Raw genomic sequence first — 27,830 nt, 5'->3', positions numbered from 1 at the left:
CCCCCCATTGTCAATAAAAAGGTCAAGGTTCAGTCCCATTAATTAATGTCATTACATATTTTTAATTTCAAAAAAAGAAAAGATAAAATTACAAATCATAACAAACATAGAATAGGTAAGTACAATATCCATATATAAACCCCACCCAGCATTTTCCCTAACCAAACTCTAGCACAAAACTCAAATCAATACTTTAGTTGCAGTAATAAAAAACAATCAATACCCCAGTTTAAAAAGCACTATATATCGTGCAATGCCTTGAGTTCTACTTTGTCCTCTGGCATCACACACACACAAAGTTATATTCCCCACCCAAACATTTGCCCAGCAAAACACAAATAATAGACATGCATACAGTCGTCAAGGTATCGCTACCTCACTTTCATTATCATAAAGGTCAAGAGAGACTATTCTCTATTCAGTCTCAAGTCTCAATGAACCACGGTATTAATTATCCCCCCTTATATTCAGACACCTTCTTAGCAAGAACCACCTAGGGTACAATAATGAAAACTGGAACAGGTCTAGTCTCATCCTAGAACCCTGGTAAAAAGAGGCAGAGGAACTTCCACCACCTTAGGTTGGGTGACACACAGCACAGTGAAAATGGAATAGATACTTGTTCAAAATGATCATGGAAAAGCAGCCCTCCTACACCAGCCGTTGTCCCTTCAATAGAGAGGTACTATTATAGACAGCAACTGCAGTATTCTATGACGAGATCATTCCTAGAGTCCTTGCTTCAGGTCTTTCTGGGGGGAGGGTCAGTTAGTCAACAATACTAAAATAGACACTATGTACATATTATATTTAACTACACTTTGGATGCTTTGTACAATAGTCCTGAACTTAAGACCTGCTTATCATGCTTGCTTGTGCCGTGTGGTTGTTTGTGGACTGATGTGGTGGAACCTGCACCACACTAACAGTGAGAAGCTCGTTTACGGCTTGGATCAGACATGAATAAATCTGTCACCATGGAAGAGCTCCTATACACCACAGATATCATACCATCAGTTCGTGAAACTGGCATTCATGTTGGCTCCATCTATGTTATGGAACCTAATTATGATTCAACGTTTCAAACAGAGATTGAGTAATGGATCGACTCAATCCGTAGCGCTGGAGACCTGCATTACAGCCCGATAGAAACGTCCAAGTAATGTTCCTGCGCTTGCGGAGAACGCATTCACGGTAAACACTGCATATGTCGGCTTAAATCGCAAATAACCTTCACATTTCAATCGCGCTACAGCGCTGAACCTCAGTGATAAGGATGGAGTCAAGCCCTAACTCTGTGTCTATCTGTGGCTCTGCTATACACTATAAAAATGTTATTACTTTGAGAGAAAATGCATGAGCAAAGATTGAGGATAAGTGTGAATTAAGGAATGTGTAATCCTTCCAGATCTCAGAAAGTCAGTAAAAGTGTTATATTTATAAAGACGCTATAACACAATTTCTTTACCATTAGGAATAGAAAAGGTCTGTCGTCCTGTGTTTGATACAGATAAGTAGCAGCAAACCGAAACAACTATTGCGTACGATGTAAAATGTAAGACGCATGAAATAACATGTTACTTTGACAGAAAATGACAGTTCAGATGGCTTCGCGGACATCATCCACTGCAATTGATCATCAGTCCTGCTCTCTCCATCCTCAAAACAGTAAACTGAACCATCTTCTCAAGAGCTACAGAGAAGACTGTTCCTAAAAATGAAAGAGATTTTCCAAAGGCTTGATTGTTGATTGTTCTTCATTCACATTTGCAATCTATCAAGACAGACACAGAAGTCTCCTTACAAAAACAAACGTGTTCGTTTTTTTTGCTAGTATTTTCTAGCCTGATTCCAGATGTGTTTGTGACTACAAATCTATGTTCATCTAAGGCTTCAGAGACATCAAAGTCTCCACTACCCGTAGACTTCAGACACATTGGATCATATGGATGGGCAACAGTCAAACAAATAGTAAGATTAAATACCGCAGTACATCTTCATTCCTTGCCCTCACTCAGTTATCATAACTTTAAACTAAGAAGTTAGTTCTGATAATATGAGAAAGTCTTCTCTCCTGCGAGTCTGTGTCTTAACTTCTTAGCATGCGGACAGGGGCAAGTGGACAGAAAATAACTGGCATGAGAAAATGTTATTTCTCAAATGACTCTTAAAAAGGCCAGTTCTCCCCCCTCTCTGGATTGGTGAAAGCAATCCAGAGAGGGAGGATGTCTCTTAAGAGCGACGGGGAGAAATACAAAAGCAGACAGACAGCTGTCTACTGTAGACACAGGGAGGAGTGATGTCAACTCAGGTCCATACAGATAGCATCTTCAACTCTTGAGTTGTACATACATACATACATACATACATACATACATACATACATACATACGTAACTGCCAAAAGAAAGGAAACACTTTAGTAAATGAGGGACACAAAGTATTTTGAAAGCAGGTGCTTCCACACAGCGGTGGTTCCTGAGTTAATTAAGCAATTTAACATCCCATCATGCTTAAAGTTGGATAAAAATGCCCAGTTGCCCATTATTTTGGCTACCATAGCTAGAAGAGAACTCAGTGACTTTGAAAGAGGGGTTTCAAAGAAGCATAGTTTTTTAAATTTTAATTTAACTAGGCAAGTCAGTCAAGAACAAATCCTTATTTACAATAACGGTCTACCAAAAGTTAAAAGGGCTCCTGCGGGGACGGGGGGCTGGGATAAAAAAATATACAAATATTGGACAAAACACATTTAAAAAGGGGTTGTGGTTGTGTTCCAGACACTCGTAGAATCTTTGCCAAGGCGCATTGAAGCTGTTCTGGCGGCTCGTGGTGGCCCAACACCCTACTAAGACACTGTTGGTGTTTCCTTTATTTCGTCAGTTACCTGTATGTACACAGAGAAGACAGTTTGTAGGTGCGCACACATATTCAGCCTCAGGAAGTCTCAAGGAACACGTATCCAAAGTCGGACAGTCGTGTCCATATCAAGAGGTCATTCATTTCCATGAGTCAACACACATACCCTCAACGCACTCACAGATTTACAGCATACTGGATGCTCCTCTTCGGGTACTGTAGGTTGATGACTTTGTACAGCTCCTTACAGACACACGCACATACAGAGCTAAAACACACACAGACACACACACACCCTCTCCTCCTCTCTCAGGCGTGTGCTGCAGCCAGGTCGTGGTTGATGAAGCGCCGTAGTCTCTCCAGGTATTGGCTGTAGAGCTCTATGTCGTTGTGTCCCGCCCCCTCCACCCAGAGTGGCTCCACGGCCTTGGGACAGCGCTCAAACAGAGCCAGGCCGTGGGAGAAGTCGATCACCTCGTCCTCCGTCCCGTGGATGATCAGCACCGGGGATGGGATCTTAGACACCTTCTCTATGCTGCAATACATTGGTTATAATCAGTTAGTAAGCAGTCTACGAGACCTTGTCCTTGTTTCTGCGATTGCATTTGTGTATGATTGTTTTGTAATGTGGTTTTTGGGTGAGGAGTCCAAATATCTATTTAATCCAAAAGAAGTGGGCCTTGATGACAATTTATTTTGTCCTGGATCTAAATGAAGCATTCTAATGGCTTTTCTTTGTGCATGTGTGTCTTACTTGGGGAAGGCATCAAAGCAGTAGGTCTTCTTGGTGTCGGGGAAGGCTACCCTCATGCCAGAGGTGAGAGGGGAGTGGAGCACCACAGCAGCACACTCAAACCTGGACGCCAGGTCCACCGTGGGCACCGTGCCAATACTTTGCCCATACAGGATGATGTTCTCTGGGCTGATGCCATACCTGACACACACACGCACAGAGACAGAGAACTGAGTAAACAAATACAGAGGGAACCAAAATAGGCCTACTTGTTTTTCCAACAAGCTCTCAGTCTCAAATCGGAATTACACATCGGATTCTATCGCTGGATTCGAACTTGCAACATTTGGAATCAAATGCAGATGCTTACGCCCATCCGCCATCCCCTTCCTCAATGCTCAAGCAAAACCTACTTGAAGGTAACAGCGCTAACTGTTGCCCCTAGTGGCCAGTTTCCAAGTAGTCTCTCAACATCCTCAGACATGGATGGATGTCGAATACTGACCTGTATCACGGGTGACCTGGCTGTGGTATTCAGTGTTTGCTAGGGCTGTCCCCGACAAAAAATACTATTGGTTGACCGAGAGTCATCTGTTATTTCGACCAATTGATTGTTCGAAAAAAAATGTAAGTATATTTTTCCACATGCTATGTGTTTTAATCAAATCAACTATTTGCTTGTCTGATGCTTTAAGCACACTGCTTAATAAAATAATTAAGTCACACAGATGAATTAATAGAGGGAGTCCGACCGCAATTGATTTGATTGTGGAGGGCTCAGAAACTCAGATGACAAACTTGGAAAGGGGGAATGTAATGGTTGCTCAGGAGGTAACGGGGAAGTCAGATGTGTACCAAACAAGTGCTGTTAGATTACAATATAATTTTTGGACCGTTTAGAGCAATGAACACACTAAATAAATTAAAAACGTACTAGAGAGTCTGTTGTAAGGTTATTTTTTGGGGGAAAGCCTTTATTACAGCAAAGACTAAAAACAGACACATGCGTTCGTGAATACAATCGCCGACATGGAACGATATATTTATTGTTTACACTAATTATTCAAAGATCGCTTTGTTATTTTATTTGAAACCTAAAAGAAAATGCTTGATTGCATTTCAAATCATGAATGACTCGTATGCTGTGTGATGTCATGAACGAAAGAATGAATGAATGATTGACACAGTAGCCTACATAGGTATTGAAATATGGGAATGAGTAAGTTATGGTATTAAGCCTAAACATGGTGCGCTCTTAGGTCTACAGCTTGACGGTGGGTATACAAGGCTGCTCTAATAAGCCCACTAATGATAATGACATCACTTAATATTATATATTATTTTATTATTTATTTCACCTTTATTTAACCGGGTAGGCAAGTTGAGAACAAGTTCTCATTTACAATTGCGACCTGGCCAAGATAAAGCAAAGCAGTTCGACACACACAACAACACAAACATACAGAGTTACAAACATACAGTCCATGTATACAGTAGAAAAAATAAGTATATATACAATGTGAACAAATGAGGTGAGATAAGGGAGGTAAAGGCAACAAAAAAAAGGCCATGGTGGCGAAGTAAATAAAATATAGCAAGTAAAACACTGGAATGGTAGATTTGCAGTGGAAGAATGTGCAAAGTAGAGATAGAAATAATGGGGTGCAAAGCAGCAAAATAAATAAATGCAGTAGGGGGAGAGGTAGTTGTTTGGGCTAACTTATAGATGGGCTATGTACAGGTGCAGTAATCTGTGAGCTGCTCAAAGCTAGTGAGGGAGATAGGTGTTTCCAGTTTCAGAGATTTTTGTAGTTCGTTCCAGTAATTGGCAGCAGAGAACTGGAAGGAGAGAGGAAGAATTGGTTTTGGGGGTGACCAGAGAGATATACCTGCTGGAGTGCGTGCTACAGGTGGGTGCGCTATGGTGACCAGCGAGCTGAGATAAGGGGGGACTTTACCAAGCAGGGTCTTGTAGATGACCTGGAGCCAGTGGGTTTGGCGACGAGTATGAAGCGAGGGCCAGCCAACGAGAGCGTACAGGTCGCAGTGGTGGGTAGTATATGGGGCTTTGGTGACAAAACGGATGGCACTGTGATAGACAGCATTCAATTTATTGAGTAGGGTATTGGAGGCTATTTTGTAAATGGCATCGCCGAAGTCGAGGACAGGTAGGATGGTCAGTTTTACGAGGGTATGTTTGGCAGCATGAGTGAAGGATGCTTTGTTGCGAAATAGGAAGCCAATTCTAGATTGAACTTTGGATTGGAGATGTTTGATGTGAGTCTGGAAGGATAATTTACAGTCTAACCAGACACCTAGGTACTTGTAGTTGTCCACATATTCTAAGTCAGAACAGTCCAGAGTAGTGATGTTGGACAGGCGGCAGGTAGTGATCGGTTGAAGAGCATGCATTTAGTTTTACTTGTATTTAAGAGCAATTGGAGGCCACGGAAGGAGAGTTGTATGGCATTGAATCTCGTCTGGAGGGTTGTTAACACAGTGTCCAAAGAAGGGCCAGAAGTATACAGAATGGTGTCGTCTGCGTAGAGGTGGATCAGAGACTCACCAGCAGCAAAAGCGACATCATTGACGTTTACAGAGAAGAGAGTCGGTCCTAGAATTGAACCCTGTGGCACCCCCATAGAGACTGCCAGGTGCCCGGTCAACAGGACCTCCGATTTGACACACTGAACTCTATCAGAGAAGTAGTTGGTGAACCAGGCGAGGCAATTATTTGAGAAACCAAGTCTATCGAGTCTGCCGATGAGGATGTGGTGATTGACAGAGTTGAAAGCCTTGGCCAAGTCAATGAATACAGTTGCACAGTATTGTGTCTTATCGATGGCGGTTAAGATATCGTTTAGGACCTTGAGCGTGGCTGAGGTGCACCCATGACCAGCTCTGAAAACAGATTGCATAGCAGAGAGGGTATGGTGGGATTCGAAATGGTCGGTAATCTGTTTGTTGATTTGGCTTTCGAAGACCTTAGAAAGGCAGGGTAGGATAGCTATAGGTCTGTAGCAGTTTGGGTCAAGAGTGTCCCCCCCTTTGAAGAGGGGATGACCCCAGCTGCTTTCCAATCTTTGGGAATCTCAGACGACACGAAAGAGAGGTTGAAGAGGCTACTAATAGGGGCGGCAACAATTTCGGCAGATCTTTTAGAAGGAAAGGGTCCAGATTGTCTAGCCCGGCTGATTTGTAGGGGTCCAGATTTTGCAGCTCTTTCAGAACATCAGCTGACTGGATTTGGGAGAAGGAGAAATGGGGATGGCTTGGGCGAGTGCTGTGGGGGGTGCAGTGCTGTTGACCAGGGTAGGGGTAGCCAGGTGGAAAGCATGGCCAGCCATAGAAAAATGCTTATTGAAATTCTCAATTATTTTGGATTAATTGGTGGTGACAGTGTTTCCTATCTTCAGTGCAGTGGAGGAGGTGTTCTTATTCTCAATGGACTTTAGTGTCCCAGAACGTTTTTGAGTTTGTGTTATATAATGATCATACTAGTAATTAGAGGTTGACAGATTAATCGGAATGGGCGATTAATTAGGGCCGATTTCAAGTTTTCATAACAATCGGAAATCGGTATTTTTGGACACCGATTTGGCAGATATATATATTTTTTTTACACCTTTATTTGACTAGGCAAGTCAGTTAAGAACACATTCTTATTTTCAATGACGGCCTAGGAACGGTGGGTTAACTGCCTTGTTCGTGGGCAGAATGACAGATCTTTACCTTGTCAGCTCGGTGATTCAATCTTGCAACCTTACAGTTAACTATCCAATGCTCTTAACCACCTGATTACATTGCATTCCACGAGGACACTGCCTGTTACGCGAATGCAGTAAGAAGCCACGGTAAGTTGCTAGCTAGCATTAAACGTATCTTATTAAAAACAATCAATCATAATCACTAGTTAAACTAGAATATCATCAACCATGTCTAGTTATCGGTGCGTATTCACGAAAAAGGACTGTCTTGCTCCAATGTGTACCTAACCATAAACATCAATGCCTTTCTTAAAATCAATACACAAGTATACATTTATAAACCTGGATATTTAGTTTATATTGCATGCTAACCAGGCTCTTTGCGAACTCTGTGAAGACTATTTCTTCCTAACAAAGACAGCCAACTTCGCCAAACGGGGGATAATTTAACAAAAGCGCATTTGCGAAAAAAGCACAATCGTTGCACGACTGTACCTAACCATAAACATCAATGCCTTTCTTAAAATCAATACACAGAAGTATATATTTTTAAACCTGCATATTTTGCTAAAAGAAATCCAGGTTAGCAGGCAATATTAACCAGGTGAAATTGCATCACTTCTCTTGCGTTCATTGCACGCAGTCAGTGTTTTTGCAACAGTTTGGGCCGCCTAACTTGCCAGAATTGTACGTAATTATGACATAACATTGAAGGTTTGCAATGTAACAGGAATATTTAGACTTATGGATGCCACCCGTTACATTAAATACAGAACGGTTCCGTATTTCACTGAAAGAATAAACGTCTTGTTTTTGAGATGATAGTTTCCGGATTCGACCATATTAATGACCTAAGGCTTGTATTTCTGTGTGTTATGTTATAACTAAGTCTATGATTTGACAGAGCAGTCTGACTGAGCGATGGTAGGCACCAGCAGGCTCGTAAGCATTAATTCGAACAGCACTTTCGTGCATTTTGCCAGCAGCTCGTTGCTGTGCTTCAAACATTGAGCCGTTTATGACTTCAAGCCTATCAACTCCCGAGATTAGGCTGGTGTAACCGATGTGAAATGGCTAGCTAGTTAGCGGGGTGCGCGCTAATAGCGTTTCAAATGTCACTCGCTCTGAGACTTGGAGTGGTTGTTTCCCCTTGCTTAGCAAGGGCCGGCTTTTGTGGAGCGATGGGTAACGCTGCTTCGAATTTGGCTGTTGTCGATGTGTTCCTGGTTCGAGCCCAGGTAGGGGCAAGGAGAGGGACAGAAGCTATACTGTTACACTGGCAATACTAAAGTGCCTATAAGAACATCCAATAGTCAAAAGGTATATGAAATACAAATCGTATAGAGAGAAATTGTCCTATAATAACTACAACCTAAAACTTTTTACCTGGGAATATTGAAGACTCCCGTTAAAAGGAACCACCAGCTTTCATATGTTCTCATGTTCTGAGTAAGGAACTTAAACGTTAGCTTTTTACATGGCACATATTGCACTTTTACTTTCTTCTCCAACACTTTGTTTTTGCATTATTTAAACCAAATTGAACATGTTGCATTTTATTTGAGGCTAAACTGATTTTATTGATGTATTATATTAAGTTAAAATAAGTGTTCATTCAGTATTGTTGTAATTGTCATTATTACAAATAAATAAATAAAAATCGGCCAATTAATCGGTATCAGATTTTTTTGGGTCCTCCAATAATCGGTATCGGCGTTGAAAAATCAGAATCAGTCGACCTCTACTAGTAATAATAACAATACGGTGATCAAGAAAATATAATTATTATAAATATTGTTTTTCTGTCAATTTGGAACAGTGTAAACAACGCTAAATAAATTAAGTAATGCCAGAGGCTGTTCTAATGAAAAAAAAGTGTAAAGCCTTTATTACAGCATAGCAAAGATTAAAAACGGCCAAATTTGTGAAATTGTTTATCCGACATGTGGTTGCGTGAGGCTTGGTGCTCACGGAATCAGTGGGCTATTAAAAATAAAACACTCAAACAGGCAACAGAAGCTGGATCTGTCTTACTTCTTATAGATATGGATGATTAATAAACCCAGGTACATTTAACAGTTAGGCTGTTGATTACAGACCTAATTAAGTTGGGGTTTCCTCTCTCCTCACTGTTCTTAGACAATTAAGTCAAGGGCTGTTTTCTCTTCTAACTCTGCTGCTGCTTCCGCTGCATTGTTCTAAACACCAACCAATATGCTGGGTAAATTCAGTATTATGCGCATAGCAACATGGTCTAGGAAAAGGTGCCAATTCAACAGCGCACTGATGTTTCAGAACAGTGGACAGCAACCGCTACCCGATGTGGAAGAAAGCGCATATGTAATAAAATTACATATTTTTTTGTGTTGCACCATTGTTCTTACGTAATATAAGCATATACAACTTCAGTAGCATGTCTTAGAGTGATGGACTGTGCCATCCCCACAGCCTCCACAATGGACTAGTTAACTCAGGCAGGCGAGAATTAGACAGTTGTCTTATACACCATGAAAAAAAAATGTTTCTTTTTACTACTGCTCGACTAAAGAAATCTCAAATCTCAGACCAACAGCCTTTCGACCAAACAATCGACCAGTTGACGAAATGGGGTCAGCCCTAGTGTGTGCAGCCTCAGCCGTGCACTATATAAGGAAGTTTCACACAATTTTGAGCTACAGTTTGATTCAGAGTTTGATTATTTGTTACATTGCATTTTTGCCTCCAATTTGGTCCGGTTAATTTCACATTGCCAAATATCAAAAAAAAAATCCTAAACAAAACCATATGTCCATGCAAGTCATTTGTTAATTTGACAAAAACGCTCACGTTAAATCCATCTACAGTGCCTTCGGAAATTATTCAGACCACTTGACTTTTTCCACATTGTTAGGTTACAGCCTTATTTCTCATCAATCCACACACGATACCCCATAATGACAAAGCAAAAAAAAACAGGTTTTAGAAAAAAACAAATATCAATATTACTCAGTACTTTGTTGAACCACCTTTGGCAGTGATTACAGCCTCGAGTCTTAGGTACGACGCGACAAGCTTGGCACACCTGTATTTGGGGAGTTTCCCCCATTCTTCTCCGCATATCCTCTCAAGTCTTGTCAGGTTAGATGGGGAGTGTTGCTGCATAGCTATTTTCAGATCTCTTTGAGATGTTTGTTTGGGTTCATCCGGAGTCTGGCTGGGTCAGTCAAGGACATTCAGAGACTTGTCCCGAAGCCACTCCTGCCTTGTCTTGACTGTGCTTAGGGTCGTTGTCCTGTTGGAAGGTGAACCTTCGCCCCAGTCTGAGGTCCTGAGCAGGTTCGTCAAGGATCTCTCTGTACTTTTCTCCGTTCATTTTTCAGTCGATCCTAACTAGTCTCCCAGTCCCTGCCACAGTCCCTGCCACTCCCAGTCCCTGAACTCTAGAGCTCTGTCAGAGTGATTGGGTTCTTGGTCACCTCCCAAGGCCCTTCTCCCCCAATTGCTCAGTTTGGCCGGGCGACCAGCTCAATTAAGAGTAAACTTCTTCCATTTAAGAATAATGGAGGCCACTGTGTTCTTGGGGACCTTCAATGCTGCAGACATTTTTTGGTAGCCTTCCCCAAGATCTGTGTCTCGACAATTCCTTGGAACTCATGGCTTGGATTTTGCTCTGACATGCACTGTCATCTGTGGGACCTTAAATAGACATGTGTGTGCCTTTCCAAATCATGTCCAATCAATTGAATTTACCACAGGTGGACTCATCTCAAGGATGATCAATGGAAACAGGATGCACCTGAGCTCAATTTTGATTCTCATAGCAAAGGGTCTGATTACTTATGTACTTATGTAAAAGGTATTTTTGTTTTTAATTTGCTAAAAACTTGTTTTTGTTTCATCATTATGGGGTATTGTGTGTAGATTTCTTAGGATAAAAAAATAAAAAAACATTTTAGAATAAGGCTGTAACATAACAAAATGTGGAAAAAGTCAAGAGCTCTGAATACTTTCCGAAGGCACTATGTTTATCCTGAACCATCACTTGTGAGACCCAATCTTCATATTACTTATGCTTCGGTCTTCCAACAACATGCAACATCCAACAAACCCCTCTAACTGCGGCGTGAACAGGCTATATTCAATAGCCTATCCCCGGTATAGTCTCCGTCTCCCCTAATCTACATATACTCACAGAATGTTTCAGAGATATCAAGTTATGATGCTGCAGGCTGCATTTCATCAAACGCTCGCAGTGAAACAACCAATAATACTGTGAAACTCTGGTTATTTTCCTTTATTTGGTCTGGACTGCGTTCTCACCTGCAGCGAACAGCATCTTGGTACGAATTGAAACGGACCAAGACCACCCTTTTTGAGCAAACCACAGTGTGTTGCTTAGTGCGCTTCGGAGTATGGGTAGTGTGTTCACACCAGTCCAAACCAACAAAATTAAGGGGGAAAATGCAACAGAGTTTAGAAAAAAACACTCCAAACAAATTCGGTGTGAAAGCCCCCTAATTCAGCTGATCAAAGGTCTTGATGATTAGTTGACGAGCGGGTGTGGCTGTGTGTGTGTGTAACAGCTGTTTACCGGGAGCGCAGGGCGTGCCAGGCAGCGTCTATGTCAGCGTAGAGGTTCTTCTCTGAGGGTTTGCCGGTGCTGACACCATAGCCAGAGTAGTCGTAGGAGAAGATGTTACAGTTGATACGCGTTCCCAGGCCAATGTAGAAGCTACTCATCTGACCCAAGTCTACTGCATTACCATGGGAGAATAGCAATGTGAACCTAGGAGAGAAGGAGATGGGGGCGTGAGAAAGAGATGGGGGCGTGAGAAAGAGATGGGGGCGTGAGAAGGTGATGGGGGGAGGGAGGAAGGTGATGGGGGGAGGGAGGAAGGTGATGGGGGGAGGGAGGAAGGTGATGGGGGGAGGGAGGAAGGTGATGGGGGAGGGAGGAAGGTGATGGGGGAAGGAGGAAGGTGATGGGGGAGGGAGGAAGGTGATGGGGGAGGGAGGAAGGTAATGGGGGAGGGAGGAAGGTAATGGGGGAGGGAGGGAGGGAGGGAGGAAGGTGATGGGGGAGGGAGGGAGGGAGGGAGGAAGGTGATGGGGGAGGGAGGGAGGGAGGAAGGTGATGGGGGAGGGAGGGAGGGAGGAAGGTGATGGGGGAGGGAGGGAAGTGAGAAGGTGATGGGGAGGGAGGGAGGGAAATGGAGAAAGAAAAGGTACAATTTAAGAGAACGTAAAATAGAAGGGTGATGTACTGTACAATAGAACCATAGAATTTAATAGAACACTATCATACTTCATGCATTTCTATAAATGGAACAACCTGCACAGATGTATATTTTTAGGGATAGACACTATGCACAGAGAGAAACAAATGCCATCTCTTTGAAAACAAACAAGAGAAATGTCACAGCCCACCAATTGATTGACTAAATTCTTCTTCCTCCCCTCCCCTCCACTCACTCACCTGGCATTGGGGGCACAGCGGATGTACATGCAGCCCACCCTGTTCCCCCGGCTAGACCTTGTCAGGAACACGTCCGTCATGTCCAGCTCTCTCTGAGTGTACTGGAACTCAGCCCTCTCTGTCAGGTGGAGCTTCCACCTGCCCTCTCCTCCTCCTCCCCCTCCTCTGTCTCCCCCTACGCCACCCAGTCGGGAGCGCAGGCCCGGAGCCCCCAGAGAGGGGGGTGCACCCCCAGGCACGGTCCCGGCTGCTGCCGCAGCTGTAGCCTCTGGGTCTGGCAGCATTGAGTAGGTGGGCTCTGGAGGGAGGAAGGCCAGCTTGGCTGCGATGCGACTGGGGCAAGGAGGGCAGCAGAACAGGCAGCATAGCTCTCTAATGGATAAGCCGTTCATCTTCTCCTGGGGGGGAGAGGGGAAAGTGTGTGTGTGTGTGGGGGGTGAGTGTACTAAACAGCCTGCCTAGCCGTATATATGACACACCGATGGATGGAGCATCTGATGGTGAAGAGAAAATGTTCTACCTGTATTAAAGTTCCTCAGGGACTTAGAATGAGATGGCACAAAGGTGCCAACACCACCTGATCAGGTCACTCAGCAGCCTGGATCAGTGGGCAAAAAGAGTACAATGAACACACAGTACAGACCTGCTCAGTTAGTTAGCTTACTACCACATTATTCTGTAAGGTGGGACAATCAAAGTGAGGTTTGAACCAGTGACCCTGTGAATACATGCTATACGGCCCTGACCTCAGTCTTGGCTGAGACGTTGTATGCCAGCCTTGCATACATAGGAAGCCGTAGCTACTATTTAGTTAATGCAAGACCATTTCAGAATTCACAAGCTAACGTTAACTATAGTAGCTCATTTACAATGTCCTAAAAATGCATATTATTCGCGTTAACTAGCAAGCTACCAGGAAAGGCAAGATAATATCTAGGTAACTTTAACTTCGATATCATACTGCATATTATGGTGAATCACTCAGTAAAACACTGATGTTCAATAATAAGGATAGTTAAAGCTAGTTAACGTTAGCTGACTAGCGAATTAGCTTGATAAACTAGCTATATTGATTGTGATGCACCCTAGCTAACCCTGCTAGATAGCTACCGGTGCATAAAGTTAACGTTATGCGTCTTAAAATATAGCTTGGGAAACGAGACGATATTTACCCAGCTAATCTGTGGCTAATGTTAATGCAATAACGTTAGCTAGCTATCGGTAAATAACTTGCTAGGTGGTGTAGCTAATGCTAGTTGGTAATGCTAGTTGGTAAAGCTAGCTAGCTATGTCAAAACATCAATTAGCTAGCTAACGTTAGTGTTTGTGATAGACATATTCCTGTCTATCAAAAAAAAAGCTGCACAATACCTCGAAAATTCTTCTTGAGCCCTGACATGGGTAATGTACTCTGTATAATTTGATATGTGTCTGTCATTTGTAGATTGGCTAGGTAAATATCATGACAACTACTTATTTTTTTCCACAACCCTCTCCGACTAGACCCGGAAGTGACGGAGAGAGAGGGCGTAGCCCATTGCGTTCATTTAGCGCTTACGGTGTTACATTTTACAAGCTTGTCGTTTTCACTGATTACATTGTGATACTATATATTTGCACTGGAAAAGAGCCGACCGTGTGTGTGCGTGGGAATTTTCCTTGTTTTACTATCCTTGTGGGACTTTTGGGGTTAGTAAAACAAGGAACATTTTCCCTAATGGGGTCCTTTCCCCATTCCCATGAGGACAATGGCTATTTTAAGATCAGGGGTTAGGGTTAGAGTTAGGGTTAGAATTAGGGTTAGTGTAAGGGTAAGGGGTTATAATTAGGTTTAGGGTTAGGAATTAGGTGTGAGAGAAAGAGAGAGTGAGAGGGTAAGAACCTTAGGTTTGGTCAGTGTGTTTCCTCTGGGACCTTAATTAGAGAGGTACAGATCAAAAAGTACAAAACTGCCCCGTTTTGCTTAGAAGGGTTCAGCATTTGTCAAAATTTACTTTTGTAGCAGGTTTAGAAGAACACACACACAGCAGGTTAGGATCATTAGGTTAAGGTTAGGGAAAGGATTAGCTAAAGTGCACAAAAATATATCTGCTTTTGACTTCATATTTAAAAGCTGTTTCCCATCTAGATATGACCCTTAGACAAGTGTGTGGATCAGAGCATTTTACCCAAAGTGTGTGGTGTCATTGCTTTGCTGTGTCTGTTGGAGAACTATGGCTGTGTTTACACAGCCACCCAATATAACCCAATTGTGTTTTTTCCATATCCAATCTTTTCTTCTATCAACACTCAGTTTTATATGTGACCCACTATCAGATGTGCACATTCACACTGATGTAGCCTCTGAAGTAGCGTTAAAGATGCCCATTTCCTGTCACTGTTCCTTTACATTTTTTTTGGGGGGGGGAGGGGGGTTGTCATGCTAATGAAGGGTAATGTATAACAAACAAAAAAGAATAACCAAGAGAGTGAAAAGCTGTCATCAAGGCAAAGTGTGGCTACATTGAAGAATCTAAAATCTTAAATATATTTTGATTTGTTAACACCTTTTTGGTTACTACATGATTCCATATTTGTTATTTCATTGTTTTAATGTCTTCACTATTATTATACAATGTAGAATATAGTAAAATCCTGAAAAACCCTTGAATGAATAGGTGTGTCCAAACTTTTGACTGGTACTGTATATAGGATGTCAAAAGATCAGATTCCATGTTTTTTTTGTTGCTGTTTACACATTAGGGAAAAGATCAGATGGGTATCAGATATAAAAATAATTGGCAAAATATCTTAATTGGGCTGCCTGTGTGAACACAGCCACGGTGACTGTTGGATAACTATTTTGATAACCATCCGGTTTTGAAGAAATGTGTAGTCGATTTTATTATGTGTTTAGAGAAATGTGTTAATTTTCTAAAAGTTGTTATTTATTGAAATTTGACAGACTATGTATTGCTTTGAAAGTTATGCCACTGCAGTAATGTATTTTAATTTTCCGTCTATTCTAGCCTATGTGTTTGGAGAGATTTTTATGGGGGGTCCAAGCAGTACATTGAACCCTTCCTCCACTGAGGTAATTGTCTTTCAATTAACCTATGTATTTGTATTTCTAAAATATTTACTGTTTATGTTTAAATGTGAATAACTGTTTTCTCTGTCTTTCATTGTGTAGTTTTAATTGTCACTGTTTTTGGACTGTTTTTGTTCAGTTGTGAATATCAACTAGTAGTCTTTGAAAGCACTGCAGTACTACAGACATTCATGTCATTAGTGTTGTGTTTTACTGTAGCCTGTGTAAAACAAGCCATCCTAAACCTTTATTCCTTCAATAAACATTGCTTATTTTTTATACTGCATCTGCCTCTGGCTGTGTTTATGGGCCTGTGTTTATGATACCAATAGATTTTACAGATGGATAAGACTATTTACGTAATTAGGAAAACCATCATTTACAACGACTTTGTCTGTCCTACCTCACAGAATAGTATGAATAGGCTGTAACACATTTTATTGAGTGAATATATAATTACTGTACACAATTATAGAGATACCCTGCTTTTATTTGTTGAGATCCTTCTCTGGAAACATCTGCCACTCAGCCGCTCCCTTGTGCCCCCCTTTCGTTTTATTTCTTTACTTTTGACAGCTTCCACTGATGGCATGGAAGTCGATGACAGCAACATCACCTAATTCCCTGTGGTAAATGATCACACATCTTTCTTCTCGCACTGTTCGTTCCTACAGCAGTGGTTCCTTTATTATACAGTGTTTTAACCTACCTTTGACATTTTGACACCCAGATTTGTTCCTCATGGGTTATGTCCTCTTTTAATTGGATGACATTTTATTGGATCCTAATCAGAATGTCATTCTTTCTCTAAAATAGACATTTGCCGTTTGTTCCATATTTCTAGCCGAATGATATGCTAGTGTTCAAAGACAAAATATATATATTTTTAAATAATTTTGTCATTCTTTTTTTGTTTGTTAGATTTTTCATGATGAACATAAGTGATTGATTTGAATATGCAAGACAAAAACATAACTGTATGGGTGCGAGTGAAAGAGCGAGAGAGAGAGAGAGAGAGAGAGAGAGCACACAAAAAAACTATACATTACTTGGCCTAAACATCAGCGCCACAGGTAACTTCCACAAAGCTGTGAACGAGCTGAGAGACAAGGCAAGAAGGGCATTCTATGCCATCAAAAGGAACAGAAAATGTGGCATACCAATTAGGATCTGGCAAAAATACTTGAATCAGTTATAGAACCCATTGCCCTATGGTTGTGAGGTCTTGGGGTCCGCTCACCAACCAAGAATTCACAAAATGGGACAAACACCAAAATGAGACTCTGCATGCAGAGTTCTGCAAAAATATCCCGTGTACAACGTAGAACACCAAATAATGCATGCAGAGCAGAATTAGGCCCATACCCGCTAATTAACAAAATCCAGAAAATAACTGTTAAAAGTCTACAACCACCTAAAAGGAAGTGATTCCCAAACCTTCCATAACAAAGCCATCACCTACAGAGAGATGAACCTGGAGAAGAGTCCCTTAAGTAAGCTGGTCCTGGGGCTCTGTTCACAAACACAAACACACCCCACAGAGCCCCAGGACAGCAACAAAATTAGATCCAACCAAATCATGAGAAAACTACTTGACACATTGGAAAGATTTAACAAAAAAACAGCAAACCAGAATGCTATTTGGCCCTAAACAGAGAGTACATAGTGTCAGAATACCTGACCACTGTGACTGACCCAAACTTAAGGAAAGCGTTGACTATGTACAGACTCAGTGAGCATAGCCATGCTATTGAGAAAGGCCACCGTAGGCAGACCTGGCTCTCAAGAGAAGACAGGCTATGTGCACACTGCCCACAAAATGAGGTGGAAACTGAGTTGCACTTCCTAACCTCCTGCCCAATGTATGACCATATTAGAGGCACATATTTCCGTCAGATTACACAGATCCACAAAGAATTCGAAAACAAACCCGATTTTGATAAACTCCCATATCTACTGGGGGAAATACCACAGTTTGCCATCACAGCAGCAAGATTTGTGATTTGTTGCCACAAGAAAAGATGTGGAGTTTAGACCAAAACGCTCTATTTTTGTCTCATCAGACCACATGATCTTCTCCCATTCCGCCTCTGGATCATCCAGATGGTCATTGGCAAACTTCAGACGGGCCTGGACATGCGCTGGCTTGAGCAGGGGGACCTTGCGTGCGCTGCAGGATTTTAATCCATGACGGCGTAGTGTGTTACTAATGGTTTTCTTTGAGACTGTGGTCCCAGTTCTCTTCAGGTCATTGAATAGGTCCTGCCATGTAGCTCTGGGCTGATCCCTCACCTTCCTCATGATCATTGATGCCCCACGAGGTGAGATCTTGCATGGAGCCCCAGACCGAGGGTGATTGACCATCATCTTGAACTTCTTCCATTTTCTAATAATTGCGCCAACAGTTGTTGCCTTCTCACCAAGCTGCTTGCCTATTGTCTTGTAGCCCATCCCAGCCTTGTGCAGGTCTACAATTTTATCCCTGATGTCCTTACACAGCTCTCTGGTCTTGGCCATTGTGGAGAAGTTGGAGTCTGTTTGATTGAGTGTGTGGACAGGTGTCTTTTATACAGGTAACGAGTTCAAACAGGTGCAGTTAATACAGGTAATGAGTGGAGGGATTCTTAAAGAAAAACTAACAGGTCTGTGAGAGCCAGAATTCTTACTGGTTGGTAGGTGATCAAATACTTATGTCATGCAAGAAAATGAAAATTAATTACTTAAAAATCATACAATGTGATTTTCTGGATTTTTGTTTTAGATTCCGTCTCTCACAGTTGAAGTGTACCTATGATAAAAAATTACAGACCTCTACATGCTTTGTAAGTAGGAAACCCTGCAAAATCGGCAGTATATCAAATACTTGTTCTCCCCACTGTACATAATATGTCATTTGTAATGTCTTAATTATTTTGGAACTTCTGTGACTGTAATGTTTACTGTTCGTTTTTATTGTTTATTTCACTTTTGTATATTATATACTCCACTTGCTATGGCAATGTAAACATATGTTTCCCATGCCAATAAAGCCACTTGAATTGAATTGAATTGTGTGTGAGAGAGAGAGAGAGAGAGAGAGAGAGAGAGAGAGAGAGAGAGCGTGAGCAAGTAAGAAAGGAAGAGAGCAAGAGAGCAAGGACGTCCCCATTCATACACTGTGGGGTGCTGTGTCGTTTTGCAATGGGCCCCTGCCGTGAATATTTCTGTCTCGGTCTTGGTTTGGTATTTTGATGTATTATTGGCTATGGAGACATTCTGCGTTGGTGTTCTTCCTGAACCAAGTATTGTCTAGGAATATATATATATGCAATACAGCCTGTGATAAGAGCTTGACCAGTGCCGACTCAAATCAGGGAGGAGAGCCGTTGTCTCTCTCGGGCTGACAGTGCTGGAAAGACTGCACAACTGTGTGAATTAATTAAGACTTAATCGAAAGACTGGTGAGTATTTTGCCTGCACATGTAGCCTAAGCTTTCTAGTCATTTGATGGTGATGCTTGCTTACCCCTCTACACTGATTCTACTTTAATTTTGTGATTTGCAGGGGTGCTCGCAAAATATGTACATTTTCTGCCAAGGCAATTGGAATGTAGACTATAGAAACCATTGCACCTGCATGTACCGTATTTCGCTTTCAACCGGGAAAGGTTTATTGGAAAGGTCCGGACTGGTCTGGGCGCATTCTCTGAAATATAACGGAGATGCCACGGTTACGCGTAGAAGCCACTCGACGAAGAGACAGGTGCGATGGAGAGGCTTGATGGAGGGGCTTGATGTTAGGCTAGCTGCGGGGATAGAGGTTCTCAACAAAGTATTGTGATTCAAAACCCCCAGAGAGAGCTCGGTGCTGTGCTTCACCCTTTGTGTTGATTTGAGAGTTGTAGAAAACCCGGTCTGTATAGGTTACGAGAAGACGGCTGGTACCCAGCCAGACATAGCCCGCATACCTGTCGGTCAGTGGTGAGTGAGCTAAGCGGTATGGCGACGACGGTGAACAGGCATTGCGTTTGACCGTAGAAGCGTTTTTGTCGCGGCTGCACCTTTATGTTGCTGGTTTTGGATGTGCATGCTTTGAATAAACGCATGTGTGTTTAATTAGCTGCCTGCCATTGAATGCTTTGGGTTACTGATAATGACAAAATACTCGTGTGGCATCTTCATTTGACGTATCTGTCACCCGGGGTTGCTACTGTCTGGGCCCTGTGTTCTTTGTGTTATTCAATGTATCATTGTTTTCATGATGGATTCATTGATTTTTGTACGATTTTTGTCATGTTTTGCATCACTTGATGTCGTCCAGTAGTTTGATGTGGGCCTATTGGTATTTGATCATAAATGTTTAGAACTGCTTTCAATGTCAACATGCAACCACAGTAAGAATTCTGATCATAAGCATGACAATATAGTGAAGATGATGAGTTTAATCATGTTGTCAACTAGTCTACATAGGCACACTGATCCTATAAGGAACCGCAGCTGTTATTCACCGCTATGCATGAGGCACATAATGTTAGTTTTGTTTAATTCCTTGGGTCATTCTTGTACAGTGTGACTCTGAACCTGGGGAATGACCTGAGGGTAAGTAATTGGCATGAAAGCGTGACATTGAATAATTATGTTTTCTCAAGGTTTTCAGTGATTTTAGACCAAAGGTCAGACATGGTGATTTGACTTCTGTCACTCCATTGATTGGCTCATTATTCTTTCAGTAATGGAATTACGGTAGTTCCATGGTTTATGGTCTAAGTGTAGTATAATGTAAAACACTGGCCTGTACTTTTAACTAGACTCATTTTATTGGTAGTAAAATAAGTATGCCCAGACTGCCACCCCCTGTTGTTACCCTGTTCATTCCAAATGGCCTCTGGATTGCCTGCTATTGGTCCATAGGGTTTTCGATGGGAGCCGGAGGAGAGCCATGCATATAGAGTGCAGCAAACATGACATTCTTTAAAAATATCTATTTTATTTCACCTACTCTTGCTGCTTTTCCTTGACAGCAAAAGAAAACCCAACACACATAGGCAAAAACAATAAACAACTTAACATTCACATACATACAGCACATTTCCACAAACATCATTGACATCACACTTGCTCAGACCCACATGTTCCCACCGTATCCACACCCAATGTGCTTTCCAACACTTGTAAGACTCTTGTAAGACTTGTGAAACATGACATTCTACTGTGTATTTTATTGTGTACACTTGCTGGAACGTAATGGCTTTGGACTTTGAGATGAGGTGACAGGGTTTGCTGAACTCTATATCTCTGACTGTGAGTGGGAGGTGATACTGATGTCTCTAAGGGAAGTTAGCAGGGTCAGAGCATTCCCATATAGAGCTGAAAGTGTGAAGGAGAAGGAGGAGTAGACACCAGATGGCCATGCTTGAAGGGACATTGAATGGACAATAGGATGAGCTTTGTGGTCTTTATTAGGGTTAAGGTTTAGTGTCTATAATCACATTTATGACAAGATAAAGTTGTATTTATGTCCTTTCTAGCAGGGCCAAGTAGTATGACCAAAGGGAGTCTTCAGAGAAGAGGGATCAACATCAGGGAGCTTATTTGGGCAAAATCCCACAGGCAGGCAGGCTGAATATACTGTACACTAAAGCCTGGGCTGCCAACACGCCACCCACTCTCTCAATGTTTGTGTCCATCAGACTTACACTGCGGCTTCCTTAAGAACCCAACACTGCTCACTTACTGTTGGACTTTCTGGGGCTGGCAGATTGATTTACCCGTTATGTATTATTTATTGTTTTCAACTTCCCACTTTATGTTCAAGGCCAGCGAGTTCCAGTAGAGGACTTTAAAGGCATCCGAACAGATTGTGCATATATTATGCCAACATTTTGGGATGCTTTTGTGCGTTTTGGTCCTTGGCAAAGGTTTTTTCGGCTATTCGTGCACACAACATTTTATCTCGAGGCAAGCCGAAGTTCACTAGCCGAAGTCTACGCCCCTTCGTCGGTGATTGGTTCTTCCCGATTCAGCCCGAAACTCAGTGTGGATTCAACATGGCGAACAAACTACTTTGAGCATCGCTTGGTCCTAGGAGGTACAGAAGTACCTGCACCTCTACGAATCTAGCCATGTATTATATAAAGACCAGCATGTATAGGCCAATTCATGGAGGGAGATTGTGGAGACGCTGGGTTCCGACAAATTACAAGTTGGGTAATGTTCGCACCAAGTTTGTCAAGGCAAAGAAAAGCCCCTGGTCGTAGAGAGGGGGAGGAGAGAGAGGGGGGGGGGGTAAAGGGACATGGAGAGAAGTGCAGAGAGAGAGATGGGGAGAGAGGGGCTGAGAGAGAAAAGGGAGGGAGAGAAAAGGGTAAGAGCAAGGAGGAGAGAGAGACAGAAAGTAGAAAGAATCGAGAGATAGAGATGGAGAGACAAGAGTATGAAAAAAGAGAGAGGGGGAGGCATGCAGTCTAAGGGAGTGTGAATGGTTTCCCTGTTTTCCCTGCTTTAGACACAGGCAGCCACACAGCAGCCCTGTGAGCAGGTGCTCACCCCACTAGAGGAACAACATGTGCAGCCAGTGTTTCCCTTAGGCGCTCTTTAGACGGCGCCCAACCGGTTCATGTACTAAGCAAGTCTTGGTAACAGACCTGTAGACTCTTCATTCTGTTCCTCTATGACCAAGATGGCAATTGCAAACGATTTGTTCTTGTTTACTTCTGAAATAAATAAAAATAAAACAGACATAGCCGCCAGCTGCGCAGGGATAAAACATTTTGGCAAATGCATCACCCCCAGCCCTAAACATCTTCCCACAGCCATGCTTCTTTTACACTGGTAAACATTGATTGATTGGTTTCAAAACTGCAGAGTGTGAGAAATGCTGTTTCCCTTTTAGCTGTAAAATGAGTAAACACCATTTTGCCTCTGTTATTCTTCCTAAATGCCTACTTGGGAGGAAAATGGAGGTTGAGTAAAAAGTGCTGCTTAATTATTTAAACTGCTTCATTATTTAAACATGAATAATAAAATTGCACTTTTTTATTGTCCAGTACCTCCATTTCCTACTAGAGTAGGTGAGGATTTCTCACACATTCAGTTTGCTCTAGTTCAATACACGAGTAACAGAGGTTGGCCAGTGAACCAGTCGTGCATGACGAGTAGCTTTCCCTGAGACCTGAAGGCTCGTGTTAGCTCCTAGAGCTTCCCCAACCCTATAGTACTATGTGGCAGTGCAGGTGTTAATCAGAATTTATGATCAAGGTTTGAAATATCCAGATGTGACACAAAAAGGATATGTCGGCTACTGAGGCCCCATAACTTATATGGTGCATGCTGATGTTCTTCTGTTCGATGGACCAGTATGGAGTGTGTCCCGAAGTCCTCCTAACCGCCCAGACAGTCCAGTCTTTTACTTCCTCAGCACTACATCAACACTCTCAAAGCAACCCTGTGAAGCCTCTGTATACCCCAGGGTCTATAGGATCAGAGGGGCCTGGCTGTGCAGGCATCTGCTCGGTGACCTATACCAGCTGGGGTCCTGGGAGCAAGGTCGTCAGGGAGCCATTCTTCAGCATAAAGAGGGCAGAGGTGCTGGGCTCCCGGAGGCAGGCCATTGTACTGCCCATCAGAATGTAGATCTTGTTGTGAGGAGAGGAGGTACCAAAAACAAACCAGCTCACACCGGGGAAGAAAAAAAACACTATTTGGCCCAGTTCCATTTAGGTTGCTTGCTCCGGTGTTCACCGACCTGAATGGGTGGAATCTGATTCCTGCATGGGTCACGTATAGATAAGTGCTTATATATATATATATATATTGGATAAAAGGCCCTGTGCAGTGATTTATTATACATTAGGAACATATTTGAGTATTTATGTTTTAAGTTGTATGCTCTTCTTTCATCAACAATGTCTCCCCTGAGCTCTGCTCATTATAAAGAGAGTTTGTTGCCCAGCGTGAGGTCTCACACAACCGTTAGAGTGATGCTAACATGTGTGTTCACTTCTGCAACACGTGTCTCTCAGATCCCTTAGCCCTGGATCCCCGAGTGTAGTGAAGCCTTTGCTACACTCGTATTAAAGCGAACCAGGGACCTAATAGCACATAGGTTCAGGGCGGGTGGGTGTGTGCGTGTGAGCATGTGTGTGTGTACGGAACATGTGTCTTGTGGATATTTGATGGTGAACCCTTTCATGTTTCCCACATGTTGCCATATTAACTAGAGTTTATGGGAGATCGTTATCCTCTGAGGATGAGATTCTGATTAGAATCAATCTAGGGCACTTTTTCCCAAATGGTGTGTCTGAACCCATTGATGAGTGACAGTCAGGTCCTATTTGAGGTGTGGCTTAATTGGCTGTGGCTGGTCATCATAGCACCAAAATAGTTTGGGAATGGCTGATCTAGGACCTGCACTTGAACATTAAAGCAAAGTTGATGTGTAGGGCCTACTGTAAATGACAGGAGAGGAGTGAGAACTTTAATATAGAACAGGGTGAGGTTATTATAAACACTTGTAGACAATAGGAAGGAGAGTTAGATTACTCCTTTTGTAAACCACTTTTGTTTTAGGATTTACAGTATGTAGCCTTTAGGTCACTTTCACGGGCCTATTTGCTTTCCTTTCTAGTTTACTATAACTCCATTATAGCACAATAATGCAAATATATACAGACAGTGAACACTTGTTCCTATACTGTGAGTTGGAATACGATAACTTTATCTCTGCCTTTTCTGCCCTCTAGAAAGGTGATGGTTATTCCTATGTCTGTGTCTTGTCTCTTGTGCTCATTTGCATGAAAGCAGCCGTCCACTTTGTGTGCCTCACACTGACTCAAACAACCGTTTCAAAATCCTAGTTTGTCTGCTCCCCTTGACTTCTTACTTCTTATGTAGAGTAGCTGGGAGTTTCTTGGAAGTGCACTCTTTTTGTTGAAGCACTTGCTGCTTTACCCATCCAAGAGAAAGAGTTCACAGAGCCTGTAAGCCAAAGAAAGCCATTTAAAAGGCATCGTAGCAAAAAGAAAAACCTGGATGAGGATTTTATTGGCAGACAGAGGCACAGTAGAGTCTTTTGTCTTGACTTCTGGAGATTCTGGTTATATTCTGATTTTGTTTTTGCTGGAGATAATCTCCCTCTCCACCTCTCTCTTCCTACCTCTCTCCTCCTCTCTCTCTCTCTCCTCCTCCCTCTCGCCTCCACCCTCCTCCTCCCTCTCTCCACCTCTCTTCTCCTCCCTCTCTCCTTCAGTTTCAGATGCCAAGGTTCTCTCTTAATTATGAATTTTCATCAGGGGAGAGTCAAAATTGAGAGAGACGCAAAGGAGTAGAGCAGCAACACAATTATACCTGAGAGAGAGGAAGGGAGCACGTTCAGTGGAGAGGGTGTGTGTGTGTGTGTGTGTGTTCACATGCATGCATAAGTGTGTGCACATGTTCAACTGTTTGTGTGTGTGTATGTACATGCTTTGAGTGTGTCTTTACACACGTGTAGCCTGGTGCACATGCAATACTTGTACAGACCCCATATGGTCATAGTGTACAGCAATCATCTCTGCTCTGCTATGGCAAAGACTATATTTATCTTAATTACAAGCAATCAAACACAGGGCATGGCATGTTCTATACTGTATAGGTATAGGTGCTCAGGGAGTGTGTTTGTGTGTGCCTGTCTGCACATGTACACTTTCTTGTGATTATGTGTTTATCGTGTGTCTGCGTATTCTGCGTACCTTTTCCCCAACTGGTGGCCCGCGGGGGATTTATATACAGTGCATTCGGAAAGTATTCAGACCCCTTCCCCTTTTCCACATTTTGTTATGTTATAGCATTATTCTAATGGTTTAAATAATTTTTTTCTCCTCATCAATCTACACACAATACCCCATAATTACAAAGTGAAAACAGGTTTTTAGAAAATTTTGGAAATGTATAAAAACTTAAAAACAGAAATGCCTTATTTACATAAATGTTCCGACCCTTTGCTATGATACTCGAAATTGAGCTCAGGTGCATCCTGTTTTCATTTATCATCTTTGAGATGTTTCTACAACTTGATTGGAGTCCATCTGTGGTAAATTCAATTGACTGGACATGATTTGGAAATGTATGAGCTCTGAGACAGGATTGTGTCGAGAGACAGATCTGGGGAAGGGTACCAAAAAATTGAATGTCCCCAAGAACACAGTGGCTGGCCTCTATCATTATTTAATGGAAGGAGTTTGGTACCAGCAAGATCTTCCTAGAGCTGGCCGTCCGGCCAAACTGAACAATCAGAGGAGAAAGGCCTTGGTCAGGGAGGTGACCAAGAACCCGATGGTCACTCTGACAAAGCTCCTGAGTTCCACTGGGGATGTGGGAGAACTTTCCAGAAGGACAACCATCTCTGTAGCACTCCACCAATCAGGTCTTTATCGTAGAGTGCCCAGACAGCAGTCACTCAGTAAAAGGCCCATGACAGCCCGCTTGGAGTTTTCCAAAAGGCACCTAAAGGACTCACACCTTGAGAAACAAGATTGTCTGGTCTGATGAAACCAAGATTGAACTCTTTGGCCTGAATGCCAAGCATCACACCTGGAGGAAACCTGGCACCATCCCTACTGTGAAGCATGGTGGTAGCAGCATCATGCTGTGGGGATGTTTTTCAGCGGCAGGGACGGGGAGACTAGTCAGGGAGACTAGTCAGGGTCGATGAAAAGATGAACGGAGCAAAGTACAGAGAGATCCTTGATGAAAACCTGCTCCAGTGCGCTCAGGACGTCAGACTGGGGCTAAGGTTCACCTTTCAACAGGACAATGACCCTAAGCATGCAGCCAAGACAATGCAGGAGTGGCTTCGGTACAAGTCTCTGAATATTCTTGAGTTGCCCAGCCAGAGCCCGGACTTGAACCTGATCGAACATCTCTGGAGAGACCTGAAAATAGCTGTGCAGCGACGCTCCTCCTCCAACCTGACAGCACTTGAGAGGATCTGCAGAGATGAATGGGAGAAACTCCCCAAATACAAGTGTGCCAAGCTTGTAGCATCATACCCATGAAGACTCAAGGCTGTAATCACTGCCAAAGGTGCTTCAGCAAAGTACTGAGTAAAGGGTCTGAATACTTATGTAAATGTGATGTTACATTTTTTGTATATTTAAAAAAAAAAAAATTGCAAAAATGTCTAAAAACCTGTTTTTGCTTTTTCTTTATGAGGTATTGGATGTAGATTGAAGAAAACAAAATATTTAATGCAATTTAGAATAAGGCTTTAATGTGGAAAAGGTCAATAGGTGAATACTTTCATGAATGCACTGTATGCACTGTATGCACTGTATGCACTGTATGCACTGTATGCACTGTATGACCTGTATGCACTGTATGCACTGTATGCACTGACATGAAAGACAAAAACACCCGCAAATTATCTTCAAGTGATTTACATTTAAAAAATCTGTTTTAAAGTATTCCCACACGTAATAGAGAGATACACACGCTAAGTATACCAACCATTAGGACCCGTTAAGTTACCGCTGAGCTACAAGGTGTCAAAAGCGTTCCACAGGGATGCTGGCCCATGTTGACACCAAGGCTTCCCACAGTTGTGTCAAGTTGGCTGGATGTCCATTGGGTGGTGGACCATTCTTGATACACACAGGAAACTGTTGATGTGTGAAAAACCCAGCAGTGTTGCAATTCTTGACACACTCAAACCGGTGCACCTGGCAGCTACTACCATACCCCATTCTAAGGCACTTAAATATTTTGTCTTGCCCATTCACCCTCTGAATGGCACACATACACAATCCATGTCTCAATTGTCCCAAAACTTAAAAACCTTTCTTTAATCTGTCTCCTCCCCTTCTTCTACACTGATTGATGTGGATTTAACAAGTGACATCAATACGGGATCGTAGCTTTCACCTGGATTCACCTGGTCAGTCTATGTCATGGAAAGAGCAGGTGTTCTTAATGTTTTGTATGCTCAGTGTACGCGATCGTATAAGAATGTAAGCAAGGTTTGAAACGGTATGTTTTAGTCAAATGTTATATCT

At 42.5% G+C, this 27,830-nt stretch overlaps 2 protein-coding genes across 7 annotated transcripts in view; one reads left to right on the top strand and one right to left on the bottom strand.

Moving 5' to 3' along the window:
- Nucleotides 1–38: 38 nt before the first annotated feature.
- On the bottom strand, nucleotides 39–14,277 carry LOC109872254 (alpha/beta hydrolase domain-containing protein 17A). Of its 6 annotated transcripts, XR_004205790.1 has the most exons (7): nucleotides 14,125–14,277; nucleotides 13,274–13,351; nucleotides 12,754–13,151; nucleotides 11,869–12,063; nucleotides 3,613–3,792; nucleotides 3,040–3,393; nucleotides 39–2,886 (listed from the first exon to the last, which is right to left on the bottom strand). XR_004205790.1 is itself a non-coding variant. In XM_020463427.2 (6 exons), the coding sequence occupies exons 3-6, from the start codon at nucleotides 13,143–13,145 to the stop codon at nucleotides 3,168–3,170; spliced, it is 993 nt and encodes a 330-aa protein (XP_020319016.1). In that variant the 5' UTR covers nucleotides 13,146–13,151; nucleotides 13,274–13,351; nucleotides 14,125–14,277; the 3' UTR covers nucleotides 39–3,167. The 6 variants fall into 6 exon arrangements, 4 of the variants coding, with proteins under 4 accessions (XP_020319016.1, XP_020319015.1, XP_031662791.1 ...); XR_002252427.2 differs by having other exon boundaries at nucleotides 12,754–13,351; XM_020463427.2 differs by having other exon boundaries at nucleotides 39–3,393.
- Nucleotides 14,278–18,989: 4,712 nt separating this feature from the next.
- Nucleotides 18,990–27,830, top strand: part of LOC109871485 (semaphorin-6B-like) — a 70,851-nt gene continuing 62,010 nt past the window's right edge. The window contains exon 1 of the mRNA XM_031807309.1: nucleotides 18,990–19,263. The gene's annotated coding sequence lies outside the window, so the exon portion shown is untranslated. The remainder of the gene's footprint in view (nucleotides 19,264–27,830) is intronic.

The sequence above is a fragment of the Oncorhynchus kisutch genome, linkage group LG27 (genome assembly GCF_002021735.2).
Source record: "Oncorhynchus kisutch isolate 150728-3 linkage group LG27, Okis_V2, whole genome shotgun sequence".
NCBI classification, from domain to species: domain Eukaryota; kingdom Metazoa; phylum Chordata; class Actinopteri; order Salmoniformes; family Salmonidae; genus Oncorhynchus; species Oncorhynchus kisutch.
The sequence above is the reverse complement of the archived record's forward strand: the minus strand, read 5'-3'. Positions and strand labels throughout refer to the sequence as shown.